Genomic DNA, 26,269 nt, shown 5'->3' with positions numbered 1-26,269 from the left:
TTTTCCCCAAGTCTTAGGGAGCTCCTGTGATCAAGCCCAGCTGCCTTCAGAGCCGGGGCTCTGGATGCTCCTCCTCCTGCTGCCAAACCCCGAGGCTGGGAGGCCTGATGGGAGAAGGCCTCTGATAGAGTTGTTTTCCAGCTTGTGGGTCCCCCACCCAGACTGCATGGGATTTGATTATATTGTGACTGCACCCCTCCTACCATCTCGTTGTGGTTTCTTCTTTGTCTTTGGACGTAGAGTATCTTTTTCGGTAGGTTCCAGTCTGTTTTATTGTTGGTTGTTCAGCGGTTAGTTGTGATTTCGGTGTCCTCGTGAGAGGAGGCAGGCCCAGGGTCCCTGGTCTCCACCATCTTGTCTCCAGCCTGGTAAACTATCAGAATGAAGTGACAAAGTTTAGCAGGCTCTCAATCTGATAACTCCCAGTCTGTGCCTATTTCAAGTCAAAATAGCCTTTTCAGGAGTTCCCGTTGCAGCTCAGCTGTCTTCAAGGTTTTAGCCCAGCATCCTGGGGGCGCTCATCGTGGCCAAAGGTATGGAGCTGCCTCTCTACCCTTGGGTACACAGAGGTGTGCAGACGGAGCAGGATCCCCAAGAGGGACCGCTTCTTGGGGTTGACAGCTTTCCGGGGCTCCCTCATGCCTCGCACAGAGGGGTGAGCAGTGACTCAGTAAATGACTGCATGGTTGTGGCTCAGTGGTAACAAACCTGACCAGTCTCCATGAGGACCCGAGTTCCACCCCTGGCCCTCTCCGTGGGTTAAGGATTGGGCGTTGCCATGAGCTGTGGTGTAGGATCTGCCATTGCTGGGGATGTGGTGTAGGCCAGGCTGCAGCTCCAGTTTAACCCCTAGCCTGGGAACTTCATTTGCTGCTCATGTGGCCCTGAAGAAAGAAAAAAACAGCATTTTCCTTCGTGCCTACCCGCGTGTTTAACACCATCTGCGGATTCAGTGTCCGCCAAGGCATGTGCTTGACCAGCTCCTCTGAGCTTCCGGGCAGATATGAATGCAAACGATCCACGTGACCTTGAGCAAGGGACTTACCCCCTCTGGGCCTCAGTTTTGTCATCTGGTATTTGGCCAAGAGCTTTGCGGCTGTGCTTTGAGATAAACAGCAGTCAGCAGCCCCAAACCAGCTCCACTTTGACCCCAGGATCGCGTCTATGCAGAGGAGCTGAGTACTGATCCTTGAAATGATGTGGATGACTTTGAAAAAGCCATCGGGAATTTGTCCAGAGTCTGGAATCATTTGATCCTATACACAGGTAACAGGGCAAGAGTTCCCTGTCTAATTGTTGCTGCCATCTGAGGAGGAGAAATCCTTAAACTTTTCATTACGTCTTAAGGATTTCATCATGATGTTCAAAGCGTTTTAAGAATTGAGGTCAGCTGATAAAAAAATAGATCTGAATTTAAGAAAAGAGTCTTTTTAAAATTCCTTTTTAGGGCCACACATGCTACATATGGAAGTTCCCAGGCTAGTGAGAGGAGGGGCGCCCAGGGTCTCTGGTTTCCCCAGAGGGTCAAATTGGAGCTGTAGCTGCCAGCCTACACCACAGCCACAGCAGCACGGGATCCAAGCCACATTTGCAACCTACACCACAGCTCATGGCAACACCAGATCCTTAACCCACTGAGTGGGGCCAGGGATTGAACTCACATCCTCATGGATCCTAGTCAGGTTCATTTCCACTGGGCTATGACAGGAACTCCCTAGATTCAGAGCTAAACAAACTCGACATGACCGAGGAATGTGCCTTGTGGCTCCAGTTTGCAGTACGGAGCAGTACTTACCTGATGTGGGTGCATTTTTGTTCATTCTGCGAGTGCGTGTGCGCAGCCAGTCCTGTGTGTGCGAGCTGGCGGCTTACAGGCTTCATCCACAAAGACGTGAGGTTCTTTTCAAAACCAGAGTTGCTGACAGGTGATGCTCTGCTCCATCCCCGTGAGGCTGGTCTGCTTCACACAGGAGGCAGGTGCTCATCCCTTCACAAAGCCAGGAGACAGCTGTCCACACGCACCTTTCAACAGGGTGTTCTAAGTCCTCTCTCAAAATCACGTGCCGCATCTTCCTGGTTTTGGTGGGAGCTTCCTGGATGAGCAGCAGCGCTTAGATTCTGCTTGCAGGACAGCGGCATGATTTCCCAAACAAGGCTTCTGGGCAGCATACATAGAAACTCCACCAGAGAACCCAAACCCGCAGGCAGCATCCACCTTCCCAAACATCCTGCAAAGGAGCCAGATGTGATACTCACGCCCCGCTCCATCCTCGAGACTCACAGACAAGAGGTCGTGGCTGGAGGCTGGAAGTACTCACAGGCCTGCCTGAAGGCCCTGCCACCTACCGAGTTTAATCCCAGTGCTCATATCCCTGGGGAAGGAATGTTTATTCAGCTGTTGAGAATAAAGTCATTTTGTTGTATTATCAATGGCTTATTTTATGCTTTATGTAAAACCCTATCTTCCTGTTTATCAGTGTGTTTTTTCCTGATTGACATTTTATCCTGATGACTCTCCATACCTGATTCCTCCCTGCCATGTACCTCCTACATATTACTACCCCTCTTCATAACAAAAGTGCTTTCCAAAAGTATTTCTCCTGATTATTTGCCTCTTTCAGAGCCTCACCTGTGAAATGGCTCAGTCGGTGTGTCCTTGGGCAAGTTACGGAACTTAAAACTTAATCGGCGCCTCCTTGGTCCACACTGTCAAATGAGCATAATTATACCTACTTTGCAGAGATGTGAAGAAGAGCCTTGTATCTGTTAATTCCAGCAAGCTCTGACACGATGTTGGCACGAAGTAACAGCTTCTCTAAAACGCCTTATGGCATCATACTGCTTTCACATCCTGAACGTGAACCAAAGAGCAAGGGCCCCACCACACTCCAGGCTCACGTACCTGCATCTCTCATGTTATCCTCACGAGCATCCTCTGAGGCCAGTGCTGTCATCACACTTTTCCAGAAGAGGAAAAGGGCAGGAGGCGGTTCAGTCATGAGCCTGCATGGCTGTGTGGGGTTGGTCACAGCAGCCTGGGGTGGGGCCAGCATTCAGAGCCCCCAGATCTGTCCCCGGGGCTGGCATTCTTTTTAGATTGCCTTGCCCCCTTACCACCACCACCACCACCACCACCCCCTTCCCTGCTCCAGGCAAGATAAGGCAGGTGCCCGCCTCTGCCAAAGGTACGGTGAGCCTGTCCTACCACACTAAATTGGCGCTGTTTTCTCCTGAAACGCTCCGCCTCCCTGCTCCTCTCCCAGTGGGTTAAGCTACACAGTGGCGTAGACAGCACGGCTTTCAACCTTCCCCGTCTCTTCCTCACTCCCCCCAGGATAAGCGTCACATGAACCATCTATCTCGTCAGTCCTCACACAAGGCTCGCACAGTCTAAACTTTAAGCCATAGGGAGCAGCTGTCATGATAAACACTTGATTTAATTGCCAATTTATAGCAGCAGTGGAGGCCATATGTGCAGGAGCTGCCGCGTGCCGCCCAGAACTGTCTGCAGCAGCAGCAGCGCGGAAGCTGAGCAGAGGATACGACCGTCTCTCCCGTACACACTTGAGCTTTGGGTCTTATGGACACTTTGCTCCCCACTCTTAGGAATAACTCGTTCCTGCCACAATCTGCCACCATCCCGCTGTATTTTTAGTAGCTCGTTCACTTACAGGAGAAGAGGAAATGCACCCAGACGTGCAGGCCGCTGCTGCACCTCCTTTCCTGCCGAGGCTGGCAGTGGACTTGCCCGGGCGCTGGGGACAGAGAATCCCCCAGGATGGCCTTGGGCATCTTCACCAGAAAGAAGGTCGGTCCTCGACTTCCCAAGACAGACCAGGTCAGTTTTTGATAACTCCTACCAGTCGAGTCTGACTGGCATAGCAGCTCTTTTCAACACTAAAAGAGAAAAAAAAAAAATGGCATGTTTTTCATAAATTCAGATCCCAAGAGAAAAATCCTAAGTTGTCTCAGGCTCCATAGGAAATAGCAGGCTTTCCAGGGAACATGATGGGTTCTCTTAAAGGAAGCTTCCTATCTGTTCTGAAAAGGACCTTGAGATTCAAGCCAAGCATCGCTAAGCCAAAGAACAGGGCTGGGGGCCCCTAGAGGCCAGAAAATCCACTGTGTGAGGAAGGCCAGCCTCTCTCTCCGTCACCTCCCATCCTGTTAAGTGCTGTCCTCTTGCAGAGTAGACAAGGTGAAGGTCAGGACGACATGGAGGCGGGTCTCAGGGAGGCGTCAGACATGGTGTTCTTCCTGGAGGCAGAAGACAGCAACCGAGAGCTCCAAGGTGTGACCTTCCCCTCCTTTCCAGGCTGCCCCCGACCCCTGCCAGACCCTCAGACCATGGTATAGCAATAACTCGGGGAACCACTGGGCAGCAGAATAGGGAATGAAATGTGTAACTTACCAGCCTTTTAAATAAAATGGTCTGGCAGGAAATGCAAATAAGATCAGGTTATTGAGAGGCTAGAGCTGGGACATTTGGTTTGCCAGCTCAGTTCCCCCCATCCTCTTAATTCACACGCCTAAACCCAGGGTCTGGTTTTCTTACCTGCTTCAGAAAAGGAGCTTCACTTTCTCCAGCTGATCACCTCTCCCCTCAGCCTCAGCAGAGCAGGAGCCCGGCCCCCTTCTCACTCACCCACATCAGGCTCCCTTGTCCAGCACCCTGAGCCCCAGGTGGAAGGTGACCTGGTGCCCCTGGGGCCTCTTAGGATGGGGAAGGAAGCCCGAAGCCTGTTGGGGAAGAGGGCTTGCCAGCTTCCCAGGCAGAAGCAGGAGGTGGGGAACTGGGTGGCTCTTGACAAGCTGCAGATAAAGTGAAACCAGGAGGAAACATTGCAGAGTCTCCATCTGTAGACAGGGTTTACACAGAGGGCAGGGGCTCTGACCAGGAACCAGGTAGTGAAATGCCCTCATTCACAGCTGAACTGCCTAAAGCATAGCTTTTGATGGAGAAAGTGGGCTTGTGAATTCCTGTTGTAGGAGGCTTCCCACCAGCAACCAGCAGGGGTCGCCCTCCTCCCGTGCCAGCACCGTCCTAACCCAGCGCTGGGCCCTCTCGCTGATTGACTGGGTTGCAGAACCCCTCATTAACAAGAGCTCAGTAGCTGCCCCCAACATTCCATGCTCCCATTTTGGCCTCTGTCAGACTTAACTGGCAGGCCAACATCCAGTCATCCAGACCAGGAATAAGCAAAGCTTTTTCTGTAGAAAACCAAATAGTAAATATTTTTGGCTTTGCGAGCCATCTGGTCTCTTGCAGCTATTCAGCTCTGCCATCGTAAGCAGAACAGTCAGAGACAATGTGTAAGTGATGAGCTTGACCCTGTGCCAGTGAAGCTATTTATGAGCACTGGAATTTTCATTTCCACGTCTCACAAAATTATTACTTTGAATTTTTGGTTCATAACCTTCAAAAAATCATTATTAGGTCCTAGGCTGTACCAAAAAAAAAAAAAAAAAAAAAACACAGGTAAAGGGCTACATTTGGCCCCTCAGGTTGAGATTTGCTGACCTGGGATGGAGGTTCCCATCAATGCTTGGGGTCCGTGGGAAGAGTATCTGTGTCCATGGAGACCAGGTACACCCAGGATGGCCCTGATTCAGAACAACTCTGGACCACAAGTCCTCAGCTAGACCCCACATTCTTTAATATAAAAACCACACATGTCTTAGCCAGCTAAAGAGAAGGAAAGCCTCAGGGGCTGAGAAGCTGAGATGCTCCCCCTAAAGCAGGGAAGATGGGGGCCGGGGGGCAGGGGACTGAAGGAACCACATATGGGTGCCTTTCCCAGATGCTGCACGAGTGAGGGCCGCTGGGAGCAGTGCAGGGCTGGGGAGGAAGTGCTCCGAGGAGTGGGTAGTGAAGGAAAGAGCCCCTCTACCCCCTTCCTGCCTGCACTCACCTTCAGGTAACTTGGGTTGAATAAAAGATTCATCCTGGGACTGAGGGAAGCGTGGAGAGACGGTTACAGCCGGGCTCTAGCCTCCCCCCTACCCATCACCTGCTCATTAACATGCCCTGCGCCAGCCTGCTGCAGGTTTCCTGTTTCAGAACCCCACGGGGCAGGAGCCGGCACCCCAGCCAGGCAGTGAGAGAACTGCAAAGGATGGGGGCAGGGTGGGTGTTGAATGTCTCTATTCCTATTTCTAGAACAGTCTGTGAAGAGCTGTACGCCCATCCCCAGCGTGAATCCGCGCTAACAGGATGGGTTAGAGTTCAGTGCAGCCGACAGCACTACGGAGGGGCGCGTGAAGGGTGAGCGATGCTCGGAGACGATTGCGAGGGTGCTCGCCAGACACTTGGCTCCCCAGCTTGGGCTGGTGAAGGCATGGAAGGTTCTAGGTCTGAAAGCCAGTGGGCTGGGCCCAGCACTCGGGGGTAGGGTGGGAGTCATACTTACTGTGCAAAGTGGCTCTGGGGTCCCTCGGGGCAGAAGCCTGCCAAGTAGTTAATACACATTATCCCGTGGACGTGGCGGTATTTATACAGGGGACCTGCTGGGCCAAGAGAACACAGCCAGAGGATCTGCTTCAGCAAGGGGGCAGGAAACATATGGCAAAGCTCACGGGCAAGGCCATGGATGGTCACGGCTCTCCACCCCGCAGGGGTCTAGAAATTTCCCTGTCTTTTCCACACAGCCCAAAGCACCTACTTCCCGGCTACGTGACTGAGATGGGCAAGGGCACCTCGGAATGAGTGGTGGCAGGTGTCAGCTGGCCAGTCCTGAAATAGTAGGGCCAGAAGTGTCCTTAACACACAGTGTCTCGGAGGACTTAGGTGGATGCGGACTGCTGCCTTTTTTTTTTTTTTTTTTTTTAGGGCTGCCGGTAGCATATGGATGTTCCCAGGTTAGGATTCGAATCCAAGCTGCAGCTGCCAGCCTACACCACAGCCACAGCAATGCCTGTTCCTTAATCCACTGAGCAAGGCCAGGGATCGAACCTACATCCTCATGGATACTCGTCAGGTTTGTTAGTGCTGAGCCACAACGGGAACTCCCTGGATGTGGGCTGGAATATGCTGCCAAGAAGGTTCAGCTCAGCCAAGGCCAGCCAACCGCACATCTGACTAGTCCTGCAGCACCCCTCCCCCGATATCCTCCCCAAACCAGGGCTGCAGCGACTCGGGAAGAACACAGACACACCTGAAGATGCAGGAAAACACAGGTGCTGAGCACAGGGGCTCTGATGGGGACACTGCCTCCTGAGTTTGGCCACACAGGGACAGTGAAACATACTGACACAACACTCATGACACTCCCAGGTGGGTGACAGAAGCACAGGAGGGAAGTGAGTGTCACCTGTGGAGCAGACCTGACGCCCAGGGCTTCCCATGGGGCCCTACATCCATGTTGCCCTTGTCATAGGGAGGAAACGAGCAGTTCAGTCGTGTGTTCAAGGTCAGGCAGCCTTTGGGATGTGAACCCAAGCGAGCCTGCTCCTAGAAGCCTGCCAGGTACCGCAGGGCGGGTTCCACTGCAGGGAGCCTGGGGGGATCTGTGGCAGGGGCTGCTGTCCATTTCGACCCAGTGGACATCCCTCCCTGGCTGGAGACCCCCCCGCCTGCCCCATCCTGCTCACCTGTACCCCCTAGCGCCCCCTTCTGTTGGGGCCTCACCATCCTTGCAGAAATCTTGGTCAAACCACAGACAGCCCTGGTTCTTGAAGTCTGGCGTCACGTGGAGAAATGGACATTCCTTGTTGCAGTCAACTGAAAATCCCAGCCTCCTTTGAGCATAAGCAGGCTCAGCCCTCCTGGAACTAGACCAACCCTGCCCCATGCCTGTGAGTCACTTGCCTGCCTCTGGTTGTCAGCAGCTCTTTGAAGACAGCAAGCTAATTCTAATCCTTCCTGCAGCCTAGGAAAGTGGGACCCCATCATATTTGCTAAGTGGGGGCTTGAGTGTGATTATGCACATCTGGAAGAGTGAGGGTGGGTGCGGCCAACTATCCTGAAGGAGGGACCAGAACTGAAGGTATTTAGAGGCTACTGGGGAGGAAGAAACAAGGAGAGATGGGGAAGGGGAGACCCAGAGCCAGTGGCTAAAGATCCGGGAAGCGATAAATGCCACACTGGGATGTTGCCATGCACATGGTTAAAGCCCTCTTCATCTCTACGATGAACCTACATGGCTTGCAGAGCCTCGGGGTGCAGTTCTTTCTGGGAGAAATGCCAAAGAGAGTAGAGTATTGCTTCAAAGTTGGCACAGGGATGAAGATAAACTTGACTCAGAGGGACCCCTGTAGTTTCATGAAGCCTGTGCTATAATCTGTCTGTGGATTAGACCAAGACTCCTGTCTCCTAGGAGGAGTAAGGGCTGTTGGGAGTTGCTGGAAGAACCGTCTTAGGTTTCCCTTAGGAACCTGGAGGCTCTGAAGGAACCAAAGGGGAAAATTCAGCCCAATTTTTTTGTCTCATTCAAGTAGAGAATTGGTGAGTTCTTCCAGCCCATCCTCCTTAAAAGCCTACAAATTAACAACAAAAGATCAGGAAGAGAAATTAAGGAAACAATCCCATTTACAACCACATCAGAAAGAATAAAATACCTAGGAATAAACCTACCTAAAGAAGAAAAAGACTTGTACTCCAAAAACTCCAAGATGCTGAGGAAAGAAATTGAAGATGACACAAATAGAAAGGTATACCATGTTCTTAGATTGGAAGAATCGATATTGTCAAAATGACTATACAACCAGTCTAGAGAGTCAGTGCAATCCCCATCAAATTACCAAGACATTTTTCACAGAACTAGAACAAAAAATGTTCAGATTTGTATGGAAACACAAAAGACCGCAAATAGCCAGAGCAATCCTGAGAGAGAAAAATAGAGCTGGAGGAATCAGGCACCCTCATGACAGATTATACTACAAAGCTACAGTCATCAAAGCTGGCATAAAAACAGATATATAAATCAATGAAACAGGATAGAAAGTGCAGAAATAAATCCATGTGCCTATAGTCAACTAATCTATGACAAAAGAGGCAAGAACATACAATGGAGAAGAGACAGTCTCTTTGATAAGTGGTGCTGAGAAAACTGGACCACTACATGTAAAAAGAATGAAATTTGAATATCTTCTAACACCACACACAAAAATAAACTCAAAATGGGAGTCCCCGTTGTGGCTCAGTGGTTAACGAATCAGACTAGGAACCACAAGTTTGCAGGTTTGATCCCTGGCCTCCCTTAGTGGGTTGTGGATCCAGCATTGCTGGGAACTGTGGTGTAGGTCACAGAGGCGGCTCGGATCTGGTGTTGCTGTGGCTGTGGCGTAGGTTGGTGACTACAGCTCCGATTAGACCCATAGCCTGGGAACCCCTATGTGCCACAAGTGCAGGCCTAGAAAGACAAAAAAAAAAAAAAACCTCAAAATGGATTAAATGTAAAACTAGATACTATAAAACTAGAGGAAAGCATAGACAGAACAATACTTTGACATAAATTGCAGCAATATCTTTTTGGGTCTGTCTCCTAGAGTAATGGAAATAAGAGCAAAAATAAACAAATGGGACCTAATTAAACTTAAAAGCTTCTGCACAGCGAAGGAAACTATAAACAAAACAAAAAGTCAATCTATGAAAAGGGAGAAAATATTTGCAACCAAGGGATTAATTTCCAAAATATACACACAGCTCATACAGCCCAATATCAAGATGATAAATAACCCAATGAAAAAAATAGGCAGAAGATCTAAATAGACATTTCTGCAAAGAAGACATACAGATAGCCAACAGGCACATGAAAAGATACACAACACTAATTATCAGAGAAATGCAAATCAAAGCTATAATGAGGTATTACCTCACACCATCAAAATGGTCATTATCAGAAAGTGGACATAAATGCTGGAGCAGGTGTGGAGAAAAAAGGATCCTCCAATACTGTTGGTGGAAATATTAATTGGTACAGACCCAACGGAGGACAGTATGGAGGGTCCTTAAAAAACTAAGAATAGAGCTACCATGTGATCCTGCAGTCCCACGCCTGGGTATGTATCTGGAGGAAACCGTAATTGGAAAATGTGCATGCACCCCTGTCTTCACAGCAACACTATTTACAATAGTCAAAACATGGAAGGAGTTCCCATTGTGGCTCAGTGAGTTAAGCATCCGACTAGTATCCATGAGGATGCAGGTTCAATCCCTCACCTCACTCAGTGGGTGAACGATCCAGTGTTGCCGTGAGCTATGGTATAGGTTTCAGATGAGGCTAGGATCCTGTGTTGCCGTGGTATAGGCCAGCAGCTTCAGCTCGGATTTGACCCCTAGCTTGGAAGCTTCTGTATGCCATGGGTGCGGCCCTAAAAAGAAAAAAATAAAAAGGCAGGGAAGCAAGCTAAGTGTCCATTGATAGATGAATGGATAAAGAAGATGTGGTACATATACACAATGGAGTATTACTCTGCCATAAAAAAAGAATGGAATAATGCCATTTGCAGTGACATAGATGGACCCAGAGATTATCATACTAGGTGAGATAACCAAAGATAAGTATCATACGATATTGTTTATATGTGGAATTGGAAAAAATATTAAATATACAAATGAACTTAGTTACAGAACAGAAATCGATCCACAGACATAGAAAATAAACTTACTGTTACCAAAGGGGAAAGTGGGTGGGCAGGGCTAATTAGGAGTTTGAGATGAACCTATACACACTACTACATAAAAAATAGATAATATATTTTCTAATATACTCAATATTTTGTAATAACCTCTGATGGAAAATCTGAAAAAAATATATAAACATACATATCTGAATCACTTTACATCTAAAACTAACACAACACTGTAAATCATCTCTATGTCAGTATTTTATTTTTATTGTCTTTTTTTTAGGGCTGCACCCATGGCATATGGAGGTTCCCAGGCTAGGGGGCAAATCAGAGCTGTAGTCACAAGCCTACACCACAGCCACAGCCACACCAGGTCCAAACCACATCTGCAACCTACACCACAGCTCAAGGCAGCACCGGATCCTTAACCCACTGCGCAAGGCCAGGGATCAAACCTGAGTCCTCCTGGATGCCAGTCAGGTTACCTCTGAGCCATGATGGGAACTCCAATACTTTCATTTTTTAAAAGAAAGCCTCCCAACTTAGCACTTTTCAGAGCTAAAAGGAGCACCACGGTGTCAAGGCTACTAAATTCCCTGCAGTTCTAACGAGATCTAATTTACACATCGGGCTTCTGCAAAGCAAGGTTTCGCCTGAATCTTGAAGGGTGCCACTGCCTCCCTGGAGTTTTAATCTCACTCTTTCCCAATCCTCTCATTTCACAAAGGAGGACCCCTGTGCTCAGAGATGAGAACCCTGTCCAATTTCACGTGGCTTCCTCCCACTGACAGGGGTCTGCTTGCAGTTGTCGCAGGGTAGCGCTTGGTGCAGTGCTAACTCTGGGCTCATCCTTCTCAGGAGCGGAAGTGCCATCCCCCAGGGCTGGTGACCCTGGGGCCGAGGGAGACCAGGGGAAATCAGCAGTGTCTTGGGGTTGCCTTTCTGCCCAGGCCTGGAGGCCAGCTCTGCATTCCATTCTCAGCCAGCAGGTGGCACCCGCTCCCCACTCGCCAGTCAGCCGGTCAGAGTAGGGGGCTTTTTTTTTTTTTTGACTGCACCTGAGCATGTGGAAATTCCCAGGCCAGAGATGGAACCCGTGCCACAGCAGCGACCCAAGCTGCTGCAGTGACAATGCGGGATCCCCAACTCACTGCGCCACAAGGGAACTCCCCAAGGGAACTTTTAGACGAGCACATCCAGGAGCAGGGCCAAAGACCCTGGCTTCCAGCCCCTCTCAACTGCCCTTTTCACACTCCTACATCTCCCAATATTTTCAAGTAAAACAGTTGACTTCCAATAAGAACAATAAGTACATCTTGATATTAGGAAGAGATGGTCATTATTTGACTCCAAGAGCAAAGACAGAGGTTACACATTATAACCATTGCTGTACATGCCCGAACTGGCACTGGGAATTACCTAGGGCAGGAGGGGACCTGGTCCCATTCCCGCATCCACGCCCAGCAAGGCGCATGCTCCCCAAAGAAAACCACGCAAGGTTTTTCAAAAGAATAAGTGGCATTTAGAAATAAGAGTTTGGGGAGTTCCCTGGTGGCCCAGTGGGTTAAGGATCTGATGTGGGTTTAATCTCTGGCCTGGGCACTTCTGCATGCCATGGGCATAACAAAACATAATGGAATAGAATGGGGTAGAATAGAATAGGCATGGCAAAACATGAAGTAAAATAAAATAAAGGATAGAATAGAATCAAATTTAAAAATACAATAGTATAGAATAAAATAAAATAGTTAGATGATAACCAAGGGGAGCCAGGCTCCAGACAAACTTGGTGCTTTCTTACAAGGGACACTCAGGGCAGGCTTCCTGAATTGCCATGGCTGGCCCTCAAGTCTAAGGAGCAGGCAGGAAACAGAATATGAGCCTGGAGAAAGCTCTTGCTGACCTTCTGGGGGGAGGGGGCCTTGCCTTCTTCCTGGATACCCAGGAGCCCACCCCCAAGACACTAATGAGGAACAGTTGCCCGCGGCTCCCCAAAGCTTCAAAGCTGAGCCGCCTCCGTCGGAGCTGTCCTGTGAGCCTGGCCCTGCTCTCTCCCTTCAAGTCGCTCTTTGCAATACAGTTTGCAAACCACTGAACTAGATAATCCTGAAGGATCCTTCCAGCTCTGAAAAGCACTGAGCTGGAAAGTTTACCGAGAAAGCTAAGGCCTGAAACCCACACACAGATACCCCGGTCTTAAATGGGGCAGGCGCTGGCCGTGGCCTCCCCTTACGTAACCCCTCGGATGACAAAAGAGAGACTTGAGCACAGATCCAGACCCGACCGCACAAGGTCGCTTCAGAGGCCGCACTCCCGAGCCTTGTGATCTCATCTTTACAGTGACCTACTGCCAATCAATGACGCTGGTTTTCCGTTCATAGAAGTGACATAAAGTTTTCTCCTAAAAGAAGAATTCAAAATAGCAAGACGGGGGAGTCCCCTTCATGGCTCAGTGTGTTGTGAACCTGACTAACATCCAGGAGGATGCAGGTTTGATCCCTGGCCTTGCTCAGTGGATTAAGGATCAGGTGTTCCTGTGAGCTGCAGTGTAGACTGGCAGCTGTAGCTCCTATTTGAACCCTAGCCTGGGAACTTCCATATGCCACAGGTGTGGCCCTAAAAAGCAAAAAAAAAAAAAAAAAAAAAAAAGTAGACAATGGTTTGAGTCAATGGGCAGGTGCCTCGTGGGGCCTCAAGGACCGGGTTGACATTGCTTGCTGTTTGGAAAACACTGGCTCAGACCTACCTGAGGGCTTGAGAGATGGCCTGTGTGAGGCTCATTTCCAGACAGCCAGTCTGGGTGTGAGTACCAGGGCTGGGGAGGGAAACAATTCAGCTTTGATACCAGCCCCACCCTCTCCTTCCCTGGGGGGACAGGCTGGCTGGCCTCTCAGCAGGGATCTTCCCCCAGGGGCTGGAGGGACAGGCCTCTGGGTCCAGGCAGGCCTGCTCTGACCTGGGACAGCTCTTGGGATACTCTTCCCAAACCTTCTTCCCATCTCACGGCCCCCACTGCTACCCTCGGGAAGTGGTGGGGGAGCATCACCAGGAAGGGGCATTACCGATTGAACTTGGAGCAGAAGTAGCACTCGGGTGACGTGGTGACATCGTACTGGTGCGAGAACTTGCACTGGTCGCCCGTCTTGCACAGCCCCCGGAGCCTGGGTTTGCACACACCAGCGTCTCCCCTCGGTCGGGTCAGAATGGACACAGCTTCCCTGGGGACGCCAGAGCACCCAGCTGGGAGTCCCCACTCACCCAGAGACCGGGCCCAGCTCATTCCTGGAAGGAATCCCCTCCCTCCTTTCACCTGGACCCTGGGGGAGACCAGAATTGGGGGCCAGAGACGGCTTCAAACACAGCATCAGCTCTCTGCCGGACCTGGTGCCCTGGCCCTCCAGGAAGCCCCCCCGGGCTATCAGGACCCCTCCCACAGCACCCTACACACCCCTCCCCACCCAGCCCAATGAGAGGGGGTGCTCCTACCTGAGAACAGAGCCCCGGTTTCCCAGCCCTGGCCCCCCACCCACCCACCCACCATGGCAGTCCCTGTCACGGCCACCCGCAACCCGCAAGGTCCCAGCACCAGTCAGGCTCATTAAGGACTTGTTGAATTCACGTCTTAAAAAAAAAAAAATGTTATGCTTCCTGATTCCGGAGATCTAACATGGTGGTGACGTAAGAGCCAACCTCGTAACAATCTCAAGGAAATGGAAACGTTAGGTTTAACTCATTGTCATCTTCGTTAATGTGGTCTTGCCATCAGCAGGAAGGACACCCCTAAATTTCGTTCCTTTTTTTTTTTGATGGGGGGCCACGGCTGCAGTGTACAGAAATTCCCAGGCTAGGGGTCAAATCGGAGCCACTGCAACAAGGGATCCGAGCCGTGTCTGTGACCTAAACCACAGCTCAAAGGAATGCCAGATCCTTGACCCGCTGAGCAGGGCCAGGGATCAAACCCATGTCCTCATGGATACGAGTCGAGTTCATTAATGCTGAGCCACAACGGGAACTCCGGGCACCCCTAAATTTCTAAGCAAGACCAGCCTCCTGCTCAGCCAATTCTCCAATAGAATTTGTGGGGTGCTGGGAATGTACTTTTTGGGGGGGAGTCTTTTTAGGGCCTCACTCGGCATATGGAGGTTCCCAGGCTAGGGGTTGAATCAGAGCTGTAGCTGCTGGCTAACACCACAGCCACAGCAACTACCAGATCCAAGCTGTGTCTGCGACCTACATACATCACAGTGCATGGCAACACTGGATCCTTAATCCACTGAGCATGGCCAGGGCTCGAACCTGGGTCTTCATGGATACTAGTCGGGTTCGTCAACCACTGAGCCATGATGGGCATTCTGGAATGTACTTTTTCGATAGCCTTACCCTCCACCTCTGCCTGGGTTTGACCTTCCCAGTTTCATTTCTTTGCAAGAGAGTGTCACTGGGAACCATTGGATGGGCCGAGTGGAGGAGATGGGACCCCAGGAGGCATCACCAGTTCTGGCTCCACCACGCCTGTAGTGACTGAGGGGCTCCTTGCCTCCTCACCCCATCGTTCAGGGCCGCCCCAAACATGAACAAGACATGTGGCAAAAATGGCTGCAGGTTCCCTGCCTGGGGCCCCTCTGGGCCGCCCAGCTTCCCAAGAACAGAATCGCTCAGACCCCCAAAGCAGGTCCTAAGCTCATTCATGGTTTCTTAACCTGGATCTAGCAGGGAGGGGAGGCTGGTGACCCCCAAACTGGAGGAAGATTTCGGGGGGCAGGAAGAGCCTGAGAATGCTTCATGAGACAGAAGGAAAGTTGAGACCCCTGATTTTGAGTCCCACCCCCCCACCCCAGGTGCCAGCACTGGGAGGGGGGACTTTGTTTGGAAGAATGTATTGATGACCCACACCCGTGTTGGGGTCGATAAGGATGCTTGTTACAGCATTTCAGAAACAGTGGCCAGAGCTTTTTTAGGACACAAGAAATGGATGGAACAGGAGTTCCCTGGTGGCTCAGCAGGTTAAGGACTTGGTATCGTCACTGCTGTGGCTCTGGTTATTGCTGTGGCACAGGTTTGATCCCTAGCCTGGGAATTTCCACATGTCATGAGCACAGCAAAAAAAAAAAAAAGATGGGGTCTTCCCATCATGGCTCAGCAGAAATGGATCTGACTAGTATCCATGAGGATGCAGTTTCGATCCCTGGCTTCGCTCAGGGGGTTAAGGATCTGGCGTTGCCATGAGCTGTGGTCTATGTAGTTTGCACGTGAGGCTCAGATCTGGTATTGCTGTGGCTGTGGTATAGGCCGGCAGATGCAGCTCCTATTCACCCCAGAGCCTGGAAATCTCCATATGCCACAAATGCAGCCCTAAAAAGACCAAAAAAAAAAAAAAAAAAAAAAAAAGGATGGGTCAGCTGAGCACAGTCCATACTGATTCAGAGGAAGACTGAGGGAAGGAAGAAAGCCACTCTCCTAACTGGAGGAAAATAAGAAATCGGAGCCTCCCAGGAGCACACAGCTGACACCCATAAACACTCCCACCCCGAGCAAGGTAGAAAGAAGGGAAGGTCCCCTTCCAGCAGCCCTGGCTACCCTAATTAGTGCCGGGGAATCGGGGAACTCGTTGCGGGTGGAGGAGCAGGCTACCTACTTGCCCTCTGCCTACTTATTCTAAGATTAAATTTTGCCCCTTCCCACCGTGCCCTCCCCAGGTGAAAACCCAACTCCCTATTCCAAGCCAGGCTGCACCCCAAGTGGCCCAGAGCATCCCAGCTCCCACCCACCCAGACCCTCCTGCTGACCCACCTTTGTGGCAGAGCCCTTTAGCGAAGAAGCTGCACACAGCTGAGCCCGACCCTGGAAGGGAAGAAGGCAAGGCAGGAGGACACCCCCTCCAGAGGCTGCGGCTGCCCCCGGGGCCTTCTCCCCAATAGGAAGCCCCCCTCAATCCTCTGAGGCTTGGACCTGGGGGCCTCCCAAGTCCTGGCCCTTTGGAGGTTGGCCTCTGCAAGCAGCCTCCAGGCCTCCACACCTAAGCCCGCTTAACCCTGAAATGCAGGTGATGGAGGGTTTCCCGGGCCGGCCTCCGGGCTTCTTCCCGGCTAACTTCTCTCAATTTACCTCTTGGATCTGGGCTATCCCTGAAGCCAGCCCAATTTTTGAGTCCTGGAGAGGATGCGAGAGGGGAGGCCTGATGAGAAAGGGCTACACTGGGAATCCCAGACGGTGGGCGGAAGCCCCTTGCTCAGTCTCCCTGGCCAGCAGCCCAGAGAAGGGCCGCCCCATCAGGGAGCTGAGCCCACGGGCCTCCAGAGGAGGCTGGGGTGGGGCGCAAGGAGGGAGGGTCCCCGTCCTCACTCGCTGTCCATGCCTTGGAAAGGCAGGAGTCCAGTGCCCCTTTGCAGCTCTACATCCTCCTCGAAGGTGAAGGTGAACCGCTCCAGCCCTGCGCTGACCTCTTGCATCCTCCACCTCCCGCTGGGGCCGCTGCAAGTGGCTCAAGCCCCTGCAGCTGGACCTTATATAGCTCATCTGAGGCCCTTAAAGGGCCAGGCTCTGGTGCCCTCCATCACCCTGATGACTCACAGCCTATCCTCCCCGAGCACAGCTGGCCAGGAGGGGGCCCAGCCGTCTCCCCCTCCCACCCGCTGCAGGTGCAGGCACCCCCCACACACCGCCCCCCCCCCCCACTGAACGCCGCGGCCGATCTCTGCTTGCTCCCCAGCACGCACGCAGCAGATGCAGACGTAACCAAAGCTGTGTTCATACTTTCGAGGTGAAGACACAGCTGCAGGTGAGCTGTGAGGAGTCGCAGAAACCAGCCCCAGCGAGGCGGCCCCCGATGCTCTGATTCACAGGCGCCCAGGAGCCAGACGGCGTGGGGGCGGGGCGAGGGGTGCGGAGGGAGGGAGGGCCCTGCCTCCCCCCTTCCCTTCCCTCGGGTCCAGCCCACGCCGCCCCTGGGACTCCTGACCTCCCTCCTCGGGCCTGAGCTGGAGTGAGCTCTTCCCGGGGCGGAGAAGAGGAATGAAATCCAGAGGAATCGGAAGCAGTTGGATGAATGGCCCTTTGTTCACCTCGCACAGTCCACGAGCTGGGCCGAGGGGTGGCGGGGCTGCAACCAACCCGAGGCCGCCGCCTCCCAGCCAGGATTCCACCGGCCACCCCGGCGCCTCCCGCCCCTGAGAAAGTGCTTTGTAAACGAAGTCTCTATGCAAATGTTGTTTTATTATTATTACACCACCCCTGCCTCCAGGGCTGGGGACGGCTGCAAAGGCTTTCAAAGGAGCATCTGAGGGCTCTAACTAGGGCGGCCCCCTCCCCTGAGCTGGCCCCATCCGGCCTTCCCCCTCGCGGGAGCTGAGCTGTCAGAGTTGCCGTGGAGTGGATGCCCGCAGAGCCCGAGCGCCCTCCTTTTGGACGGAGCGGGCTGGCTTTGTCCGCCCCCTGCACCCTCCTTCTCCCGCCCCGTGGCCGTCGCTCCCAGATTTCTTGTTCCATTGAACCGGATCAGGAAAGAACAGAGCCGGAGAGACAGACACCTGGAGCCGAGGGGGGCGGGGGCGGCGGGGAGGGGCAAGAAAGGGATCCAGGCGTCTGCAAAAGCTGGGGCCCCTCTCAGCTGCATCCCCAGGAAGGGGATGGGGTGGGCGGCCTTGCTTCTTTGGGCCCTATTTGTGTGTATTGATTAGTGTCTCCAAAACACATCTGTTGCAGAGACTCATGGAAAGCGCCCCTCCACCAACCTGGCAGGGAGGCAGGGAGGCAGGCAAGAAAATGGAGGCCCAGTGAGGCCAAGGGCACATGGTTGGGAAGGTGGTAATGATGGAATTCAAGTCCGGGTTTCCTGGTGATTTCCTTCCATAAACATCTCTGTGTCGGGAACTGGGGACCCCAAAATAAAGGACCTTGTCCCTGCCCTCAGGGATGGCAGGGTCAAGTCAGGGAGACCTTTCAGCAGCACAATTATACGCCAGGTGGTATTGGTAGCAGAGTGACAAATGGCAAGAGGGGAGTTGGGGAGGGCTCTCAGAGGACAATCTGGTGATGATGGGGCGGGGGGGGGGGGGGGCGTCCAGAAGAGGGGCCAGCAGTATGAAAGCACCGGGCCCTGAAGTAGCGTGGCAGGTGGCAGGGACTGTCGGGGGTTTGGTGGACACGTGGGTTTAGAGAAGGGCAGTGCAGGTGATGAGACTGGAGAAGTAAGCAGGGCCCTGAGCCTGGAGTGCCTTTAGGGCTCGATTTTTTGTTTATCTTGAAGCCAGTAGGGAGTCCAGCACATAGCACCCCGAAGAATGGATTGTGGGGCGACCACATAGCGGATGACTAAAAGGAATAATTACAGCCTCGGAGGTGTCAGCGGAGGTTCAGTCCACCCCCAGCCTCCCCTATGCGCCCTGCTGAGGCCCCACCCCCACCTGGGCTCTGGCCCCACCCCCACCCGCGCTCCAGCCCCGCCCCCTGCGGGGCATGAAGTGCACACAGGGAGTTGCATCAGTGGATTCCCTCCTCCGGTTCTTAATTTTTTGGGGTTTTTTTTTGGTTTGTTTATTCTTTTTTTGTCTTTTTAGGGCCGCCCCTGCGGCACATGGAGGTTCCCAGGCTAGGGGTCAAGTCAGAGCTATAGCTGCTGGCCTACGCCAGAGCCACAGCAACACCAGATCCGAGCCACGTCTGCGACCTACACCACAGCTCATGGCAACGCTGGATCCTTAACCCTCTGAACGAGGCCAGGGATCGAACTTGCATCCTCATGGATAGTAGTGGGGTTTGTTATTCTCATTTATACTCCAACCTCAGGGCTCCCACATTGTGCAAAAATGAAAAGCCCCAGGCCAGAGAAACCCCGGGGATGCCTGGAGAAGGGGCCAGGCTGGCCTCTCCGGGAGCTCCCCCTCTGCTCTCTGTGCCCTGGAGCTGATCCTGACCACATGTGTTTTCATTTATTAATTAATTCACGGCTGCAAAATGGACGCACCAAGCACGGTACAAACAGGGGTGTTCATTTTTAATCACCACCGTTATGAGGTTCTCACTGAGCTCCGGCTGCCGAGTTCCTGAATCATCATCGCCCAGCTCCTTTCCCTTTAGAAACGCATTGCTCTGAAAAGCAGGGGGTGTGGGGAGCTCTGGAATTTTCTAGCTGCCTGGAGCTGGCCGAGGTCACCGTGCTGGCCCAGCCTCCTCTCAGATCAGCTGGATCCATTGCAGCGGGTGCTTTTCTGGGCAGGGTGTGGCCATGACCTCCCCAGTACCAGCGTGGCCTTACTCCCCACTTGGGACCTGAAAGGGGGCAGACTGGCTTCAGGCAGTCCAGGGTTCACGTCCTGGTTCTGCCTGTCCCCAGCCTGTCCCCAACCTGCCTCCCAGGCCAGTCGTTTTATCATGCCTCAGAGACCCAGATGGTGCATCAGTAAAAGGGGCCCCAAAGCATCACCTCCTTGGGGAGCAAAGGATGGCGAGAGGTCACGTGGATGCCTGACACGGGACTAGATTTATTAGAATCCCAGGAGGTACGTGCTGGAGGTATGACCTGGTGCTCAAGGCCCCTGGTGTCCCACCCTCCCAGGTCTACTGGGCCACCCCTTCTCCAAGTTTATTATTCTTTCAGGTCCCTGATAACAGGTGCTGTGGGCAGCAGGGGACTTGGGTGCTGTTGGGGTGCTGTTGGGGTGCTTCCCTAGGTCCAGGGATGGGCCTGGAGTCTGGAGAGCTGTAGGAGGGGACAGAGGTCAGAGGAGCCTCTGGTGACCCACAGCTGCCGCTCTGGCCCAGGGACAATGAGCCAGTGTGCTCTGCCCCCTCCGTTGCTCTTTGTGCGCAAGATGCCACTTTGTGGGGACAGCTGTTGGCCTCACAATAGCCACTCGAGCAGGGCAGGGAGGTCCAGCAGCGGGGATGGTCCTGCTTTATCTTTGCCTGGGAGTTTGGCCTCTGGGAGTCTGGCAGTTCTAGAAACTCTACTCTGGGGAAGTCATGCCTCTCCCCCGGGGTAGGGTGGGGGCATGGGCACGGCAGCAGGACGGAGGACCCGCCCCACATCCCTCCTCAGGGCCTCCTCACGTCCTCACTGCAACCGCTCAGGTGGGTTCTACCCATTTCGCAGATAAAGAAACCGAGGCCCAGAGGAGTGAAGCAACTGCTTAAGACTCACACAGCCAGTAGGATGGGGACCTGGAATCCCAGCCGTTGCTCCCACTCCCTAGGACTTCATCAGGAGAGGGCCACTGTGTCCGCTGTATTCTCTCTCATTCCCACAAAACCCGGGAAAGAGCCATTCTTCTTTCTCTTCTACAGTCGAGAAAAACAAAGGCTCACGTGTGAGTTTCCCAAAGACACAATCTCAGTCTGCATGACCCCAAAGCCCAGCTCCTTCCCGCTGGCCAAGCCGCAGTGCAGGAAGGAGCCCCACCCCTGGCTAGGCTTCTAAGAGGATCAGGACCTGAGTCTAGGACGGGGCCTGGGGTGGGCACGTGGCTGTATTTTCAGTCAGAGAGGCACGGAGACAGGCCGTTTTGGGCTCAGGGATTCAGCCTGGGCCAGGACGCCTCCCAATAGCTTTTCTTCTCCACCGAGAGACACAGAGATTGAGATTTAAGGCACTACACGGCTGGAGTTCCCATTGTGACTCAATGGTTACGAACCTGACTAGTATCCATGAGGACGCAGGTTTGATCCATGGTCTTGCTCAGTGGGTTAAGGATCCAGCGTTGCTGGGAGCTGTGGTATAGGTTGCAGATGTGGCTCGGATCCCATGTTGCTGTGACTGTGGTGTAGACTGGTGGCTACAGGTCTGGTTCAACCCCTAGCCTGGAAACTTCCATATGCCATGGATGTGGCCCTAAAAAGCAATCGGTCAATCAATATACTAGGCTGCTGGCTTTGAAGATGGAGGACAGAACCCCGAGCCAGGGATGGAGGCAGCCTCGAGAAGCTGGAAGACGCTGGAAAACAAATTCTCCCCTTGAACCTGCAGAAGGAGTGCAGTGACAGTCGGAGTTCCCGTCGTGGCGCAGTGGTTAACGAATCTGACTAGGAACCATGAGGTTGCAGGTTCAATCCCTGGCCTCGCTCAGTGGGTTAAGGATCTGGCGTTAATGTGAGCTATGGTGTAGGTTGCAGACACGGCTCGGATCCCAAGTTGCTGTGGCTGTGGCGTAGGCTGGCAGCTACAGCTCCAATTAGACCCCAGCCTGGGAACCTCCACATGCCGTGGGAGCGGCCCAAGAAATGGTAAAAAGACAAAAAAATAAAATAAAATAAAAAATAAGCTCAGTGACAGTCAAGTCGGCCTCCTGACCTCCAGAACTGGAAGGGATACATTCGTGTTGTTTTCAGCTCCTATGTTTATGGTAGTGTGGCTCAGTAACCATGAGCAAACTGAGACAGAGGGGAAGGGACCAACCAATGGTTGATTGAATCCCAGTGCAGGACACGGAGGCATTTGCGGAACCTCTTTGCTCTCACCTGGATGCAAGAAAATTTTCCCGGGAAGATGCAGCGCAAAACTGTGACAGGCAGTGTGTTGCCTAGAACCGTGTTTCCGGCGGCAGTGCATTCGAGAAAACCCTCTGGTCCTATATGCAGGGCTGTTCCCGCAGCCGTGCGTTTCTGCTCCTGTGGGGCTGAATCTGGCAAGTCGGCTGTTGAGAGAGGTTCGAGGAGCTGGGAGCTTGGGAAGGGCCTTGAATCTGAGGCCTTGGGAATCTTCAAAGGAACCGGCCTTGCAGCGCTGGGTCTGCTCGGTGTAGAAAGTCGAGATAAGCCACACTTGCGAGCAGAGTTCTAGTATCTGTCCCCACAGCCCCGAGCGTGGCTCTGCCCGCGTGCTGGGGTGCATGAGGCCCTCACCCTCACGTGGAGGAGAGAGGAAGTTTCCTTACAGCACACAGGTCGCCAGCTGGCTGCCGACGCCGTGATGGATTGGTTCCCCAGCCACGGCCTGGCGCACTCACTTTGATGGATTGGAGGCCAAGGTCACCAGTTTGATCTGCCTTTGGGTCTATTGAGTCTCGATGAAAAAGTCCATTTTCATCACACAGACTGCCCTCCGGTCTGTTATCGCTGAATGATTCTTGGGTCACAAGGCAGACGGACAGGGTCCAGATGGAAAAACCCTCCAGGCCCCGACAATTGACAAGGGGTCAATTGTGCCCACTGTGTCCGAAGCCCAGGGGGTGTGGGCGGCAGATGTGGGCAGGCAGAGGGCGGCCCCTCCTCGTGCCCAGCCTGGACCAGCCACCCTGACCCTGGGGGTGGGGCGGGGGGTGGGGCCCCTGGGGAAGGCAGGCCCTGCGGGCAGAAGCTCGCCCGCGCTGGCCTTCCCTCGGGTTGGGGGCTCAGCAAACCCATCCCCGCCCTTGCTTGTCCTCCGTGGCGTGGCTTTGAATCCCCTCTCTGGCCCACGCGACCTCATCTGCATGAGCTGTTCCAGACACATGGGGAGTCTCAGCTCAGACTCCACAACAAAATCCCCCAGTGGGGTGTAAAGAGCAGACGTGATTTCTCTCAGTCTGGGGGGCTGGAAGCCCCAAATTAAGTTCCCAGCATGGGTGGCTTTGCTGAAGTCTCCCTCCCTGGCTGGCCAACGGCCGCCTTCTCAGCATGTCCTATGACAGGTGTGCTGGTGTCTTCCTCTTTCGGGACCCTCATCCCAGCCTGCAGGCCCCGCCTGCAGGAGCTCGCCTATACCTAATCGCCCCCCAAGGCCCCACCTCCTAATATCGCGCTGTTGTGGGTGAGGGGCTTCGCAACCCATGAGTTTAGACAGGGTCACAAACATTCAGTCCGTAGCACGCCGCCCCCCCCCCATGACATACAGTTGCCTTCTGGTCATTTCTACTTAAAAAGGCTTCTGTGTTTAAGGCCAACCTTAACTGCCCTGAAATTGGTGCCCCCTCAGTCTTCCCTCCCAGGACACGTGACCTGAAAGCATTTCTGTCTTAGGTTGACCTTTATTAAAAAAAAAAGAAAAAGGAGTTTCCATTGTGGCTCAGTGGGTTAAGGATCTGACATTGTCTCTGTGAGGATTTGGGTTCGAACCCTGGCCTCGCTCAGTGGGTTAAGGATCTGGCGTGGCTGTGGCTGTGGTGTAGGCTGGCAGCTGCAGCTCCCACTTGACCCCTAGCCTGGGAACTTCATATGCTGCAGGTGCGGCCATAAAAAGAAAAGTAAAAAAAGGCTCCAGTCAGAGCTGTGGTGTTCATGGTGGTGTTTTGGGCCGTGCTGGATTGGCATGGGGCATAGGGTGTAGCCGGCTGGGGGGATGCTCCACGCATGCAGCAGCAGAGGCAGTGGATGCTGCCCAGCATCCTGCTGAACATGGGATGGAAGATGTTTCCCGAAAACAAAGAACGATCCGGCCCCAGATGCCACCAGTGCTGAGGCTGAGAACTCCTGCTCTGTCTGGAAGAATTCCAGTTGCCTCTGCTGGATAAATGGCTTGGTGGCTCAGGTCTGGCTGCCGTAGAGTTGGTTTTATTGATCTGCCTTGGCATCAAGCCTTCAATTTACACTGAGCAGAAATGTAGCCTGGGAGTTCCCGCTGTGGTGCAGTAGGTTAGGAATCTGACTGGTGGCTTGGGTGGCTGTGGAGGTGCAGGTTCAAGTCCCAGCCTGGTACAGTGGGTTAGAGGATCTGGTGTTGCTGCAGCTGTGGCACAGGTACCTCGCAGCTAGCCACTGGGATTCAATCCCTGGCCCAGGAACTTCCATATGCTGGGTGTGGGGCCATTAAAAAAAAAGAAAGAAAGAAAAGAAACGCAGCCTGACGGGGTTTGCATGACTGGATATCTGTCAAGACTGTTTGGAGGACGCCGGCTGGGACTCCACCCCTGCCCCCTTCAAAGATCTCACGAGAATCCCTCTCAGCCCTCAGCATCAGAAAGAGCTGCTTCTGGCATCCTTCCAACCTCGGGGACTTCATGAGTCTCAAAATGTGTGGATTTCCCTCTTCACTTGGACTAATAGGAAGCTCAGAGCCCAACTGGAGTCCACTTTTGAGAACGTTCCTGTGTCCCACCCTCTTGGTTCAGGGACTGTTTGTTCCAGCCTTGTTTTCCCACTGATCTATTTTTATCCTATTGTCATTGTAAGCTGCCTCCAACCGTTTTTTGGAACAAAGCAGGGCATAAAAGCAAAATTCAGGAGTTGCCTAGTGGCTCAGTGGGTTAAGGATCCTGCATTGTCACTGCTGTGGTGCAGGCTTGATCCCTGGCCTGGAAACTCTGCCTGCCATAGGCACGGCCAAAAGGAGAAAAAAAAAAAAAAAAAAAATTGCGGAGTCCTGGGGCCTCGTCAGATATTTTTTAACGTAGCTAGTGTCATTTCAGGGTTGGAGTGCCACCAGGAAGGCAGTCCGCCCTCCCCGGCTTGGAGAACAGAAGCTCTGTGCGTAAGAGCAACAGGTTGGAGAGGCAAAGCCTCCACCCTCCGTCTGCCTGCAAATACCTTCCCTCCCCCAGAGCGTTCTTTCCATGCTCCCATCTGGCTGTTGGCAGGACGCCCCAGGGCCTCGAGGAGCCTGCTAAGGGAAGGAGATAGACAAGCTCTCCCGAACTTGCCTCTCCTGTGTCTTCTTTTTTTCTTTTTAGGGCCACACCCGCGGCATATGGAGGTTCCCAGGCTAGGGGTCAAATTGGAACTACAGCCACAGACACAGCAACGCCAGATCTGAGCTGAGTCTGAGACCTACACCACAGCCACAGCAATGCTGGATCCTCAACCCACTGAGTGAGGCCAGGGATCGAACTCGCATCCTCATGGATGGTAGTTGGATTTGTTTCCGCTGCGTCACAATGGGAACTCCTCCTTTCCTGCATCTTAGCTCAGGATCTTCGGGGTCCAGGAGGAGGAGGTTATAGTTGCAAGGGAGAGGCCGTACCCCCACCCCCAGGCTGGAGCCAGGGCATTTGGGAGGCTGCTGTGTGATAGCCAAGGTGAGCCAGGGAGGGGTGGGGGTGCCATACACACCTGAGCAGGTCAATCTCCACCCGGCCACCCTGACAACTACCCCACTCCAGGCGCTGCAGCAGCTGTGGCCCATGCAGTCCTTGAGCTCAGCCTGTCCCCCGTCTGTCACGCCACTGCACCAAGCCAACCCAGTCCACTTACTGCCCCCATGTGGCCAAGCCGGTTCCTTCCCCTTAAGCTGCCTCGGTGTCCTCATCTGTAAAATGGGCATGACCCAGATACTGCAGACCTCACAAAGTGATGAGAACTGAGAGAGGCCAATGCAAAGAACAGTCCTGGCGTTTGGCAGTCCTAACAGCTAAAACACACAGCCTTTATCACATCAACAGTTCCGGAGAATATGTGCTCACTGAAAAGGAGCAGGGCCCCCTGGGTCATCCGGGAGGTGGTGGGGAGACACCCCGGTGATGGTTGGACCTGGGCAGGGCTTAGCCTGATGCATCTTTGGGCCACGACCACATCCCTGCAGGGGGTGAAAGGCTTTGGGGTCTTATCACGTTTTTGGAAATGTTAGCTGCAATGACTCAATTATTACCCAGAAAGCGTTCTGGATTCCTGCCGAGATGTCGGAGGTAGAAGGAGTCCTATGGGACATCGTTCGGGTGCGATGTATGCTCTGCGGGGCCCTGGGAGGCTCAGGCCAGCCTGAGACCAAGGGGAGAAGGGACCCCCACAACCCTTCCCACGAAGCTTGGGCTCTGTTCGTTCAATACATGCACCTCACGACAACCGAACTTCCAGGAAA

At 53.2% G+C, this 26,269-nt stretch overlaps 1 protein-coding gene across 1 annotated transcript; it reads right to left on the bottom strand.

Moving 5' to 3' along the window:
- Positions 1-216: 216 nt before the first annotated feature.
- CPSF4L (cleavage and polyadenylation specific factor 4 like) lies at positions 217-17,101 on the bottom strand. The gene is given in 11 exon segments (XM_084983829.1): positions 217-373; positions 1,796-2,228; positions 2,903-3,011; positions 3,672-3,897; positions 4,157-4,812; positions 6,411-6,507; positions 7,628-7,734; positions 13,641-13,746; positions 13,749-13,787; positions 16,360-16,410; positions 16,916-17,101. Coding segments are annotated over 7 exon segments (678 nt in total). The 5' UTR covers positions 17,019-17,101; the 3' UTR covers positions 217-373; positions 1,796-2,228; positions 2,903-3,011; positions 3,672-3,897; positions 4,157-4,637.
- Between the last annotated feature and the right edge of the window lie 9,168 nt (positions 17,102-26,269).

This window comes from Sus scrofa, chromosome 12 (genome assembly GCF_054392235.1).
Source record: "Sus scrofa isolate SSC_HxYL_T2T_F1_AM1 chromosome 12, Sscrofa_HxYL_maternal_Yorkshire_Landrace_v2.0, whole genome shotgun sequence".
NCBI lineage: Eukaryota > Metazoa > Chordata > Mammalia > Artiodactyla > Suidae > Sus > Sus scrofa.
This window is presented reverse-complemented; position numbering and strand designations above follow the sequence as displayed.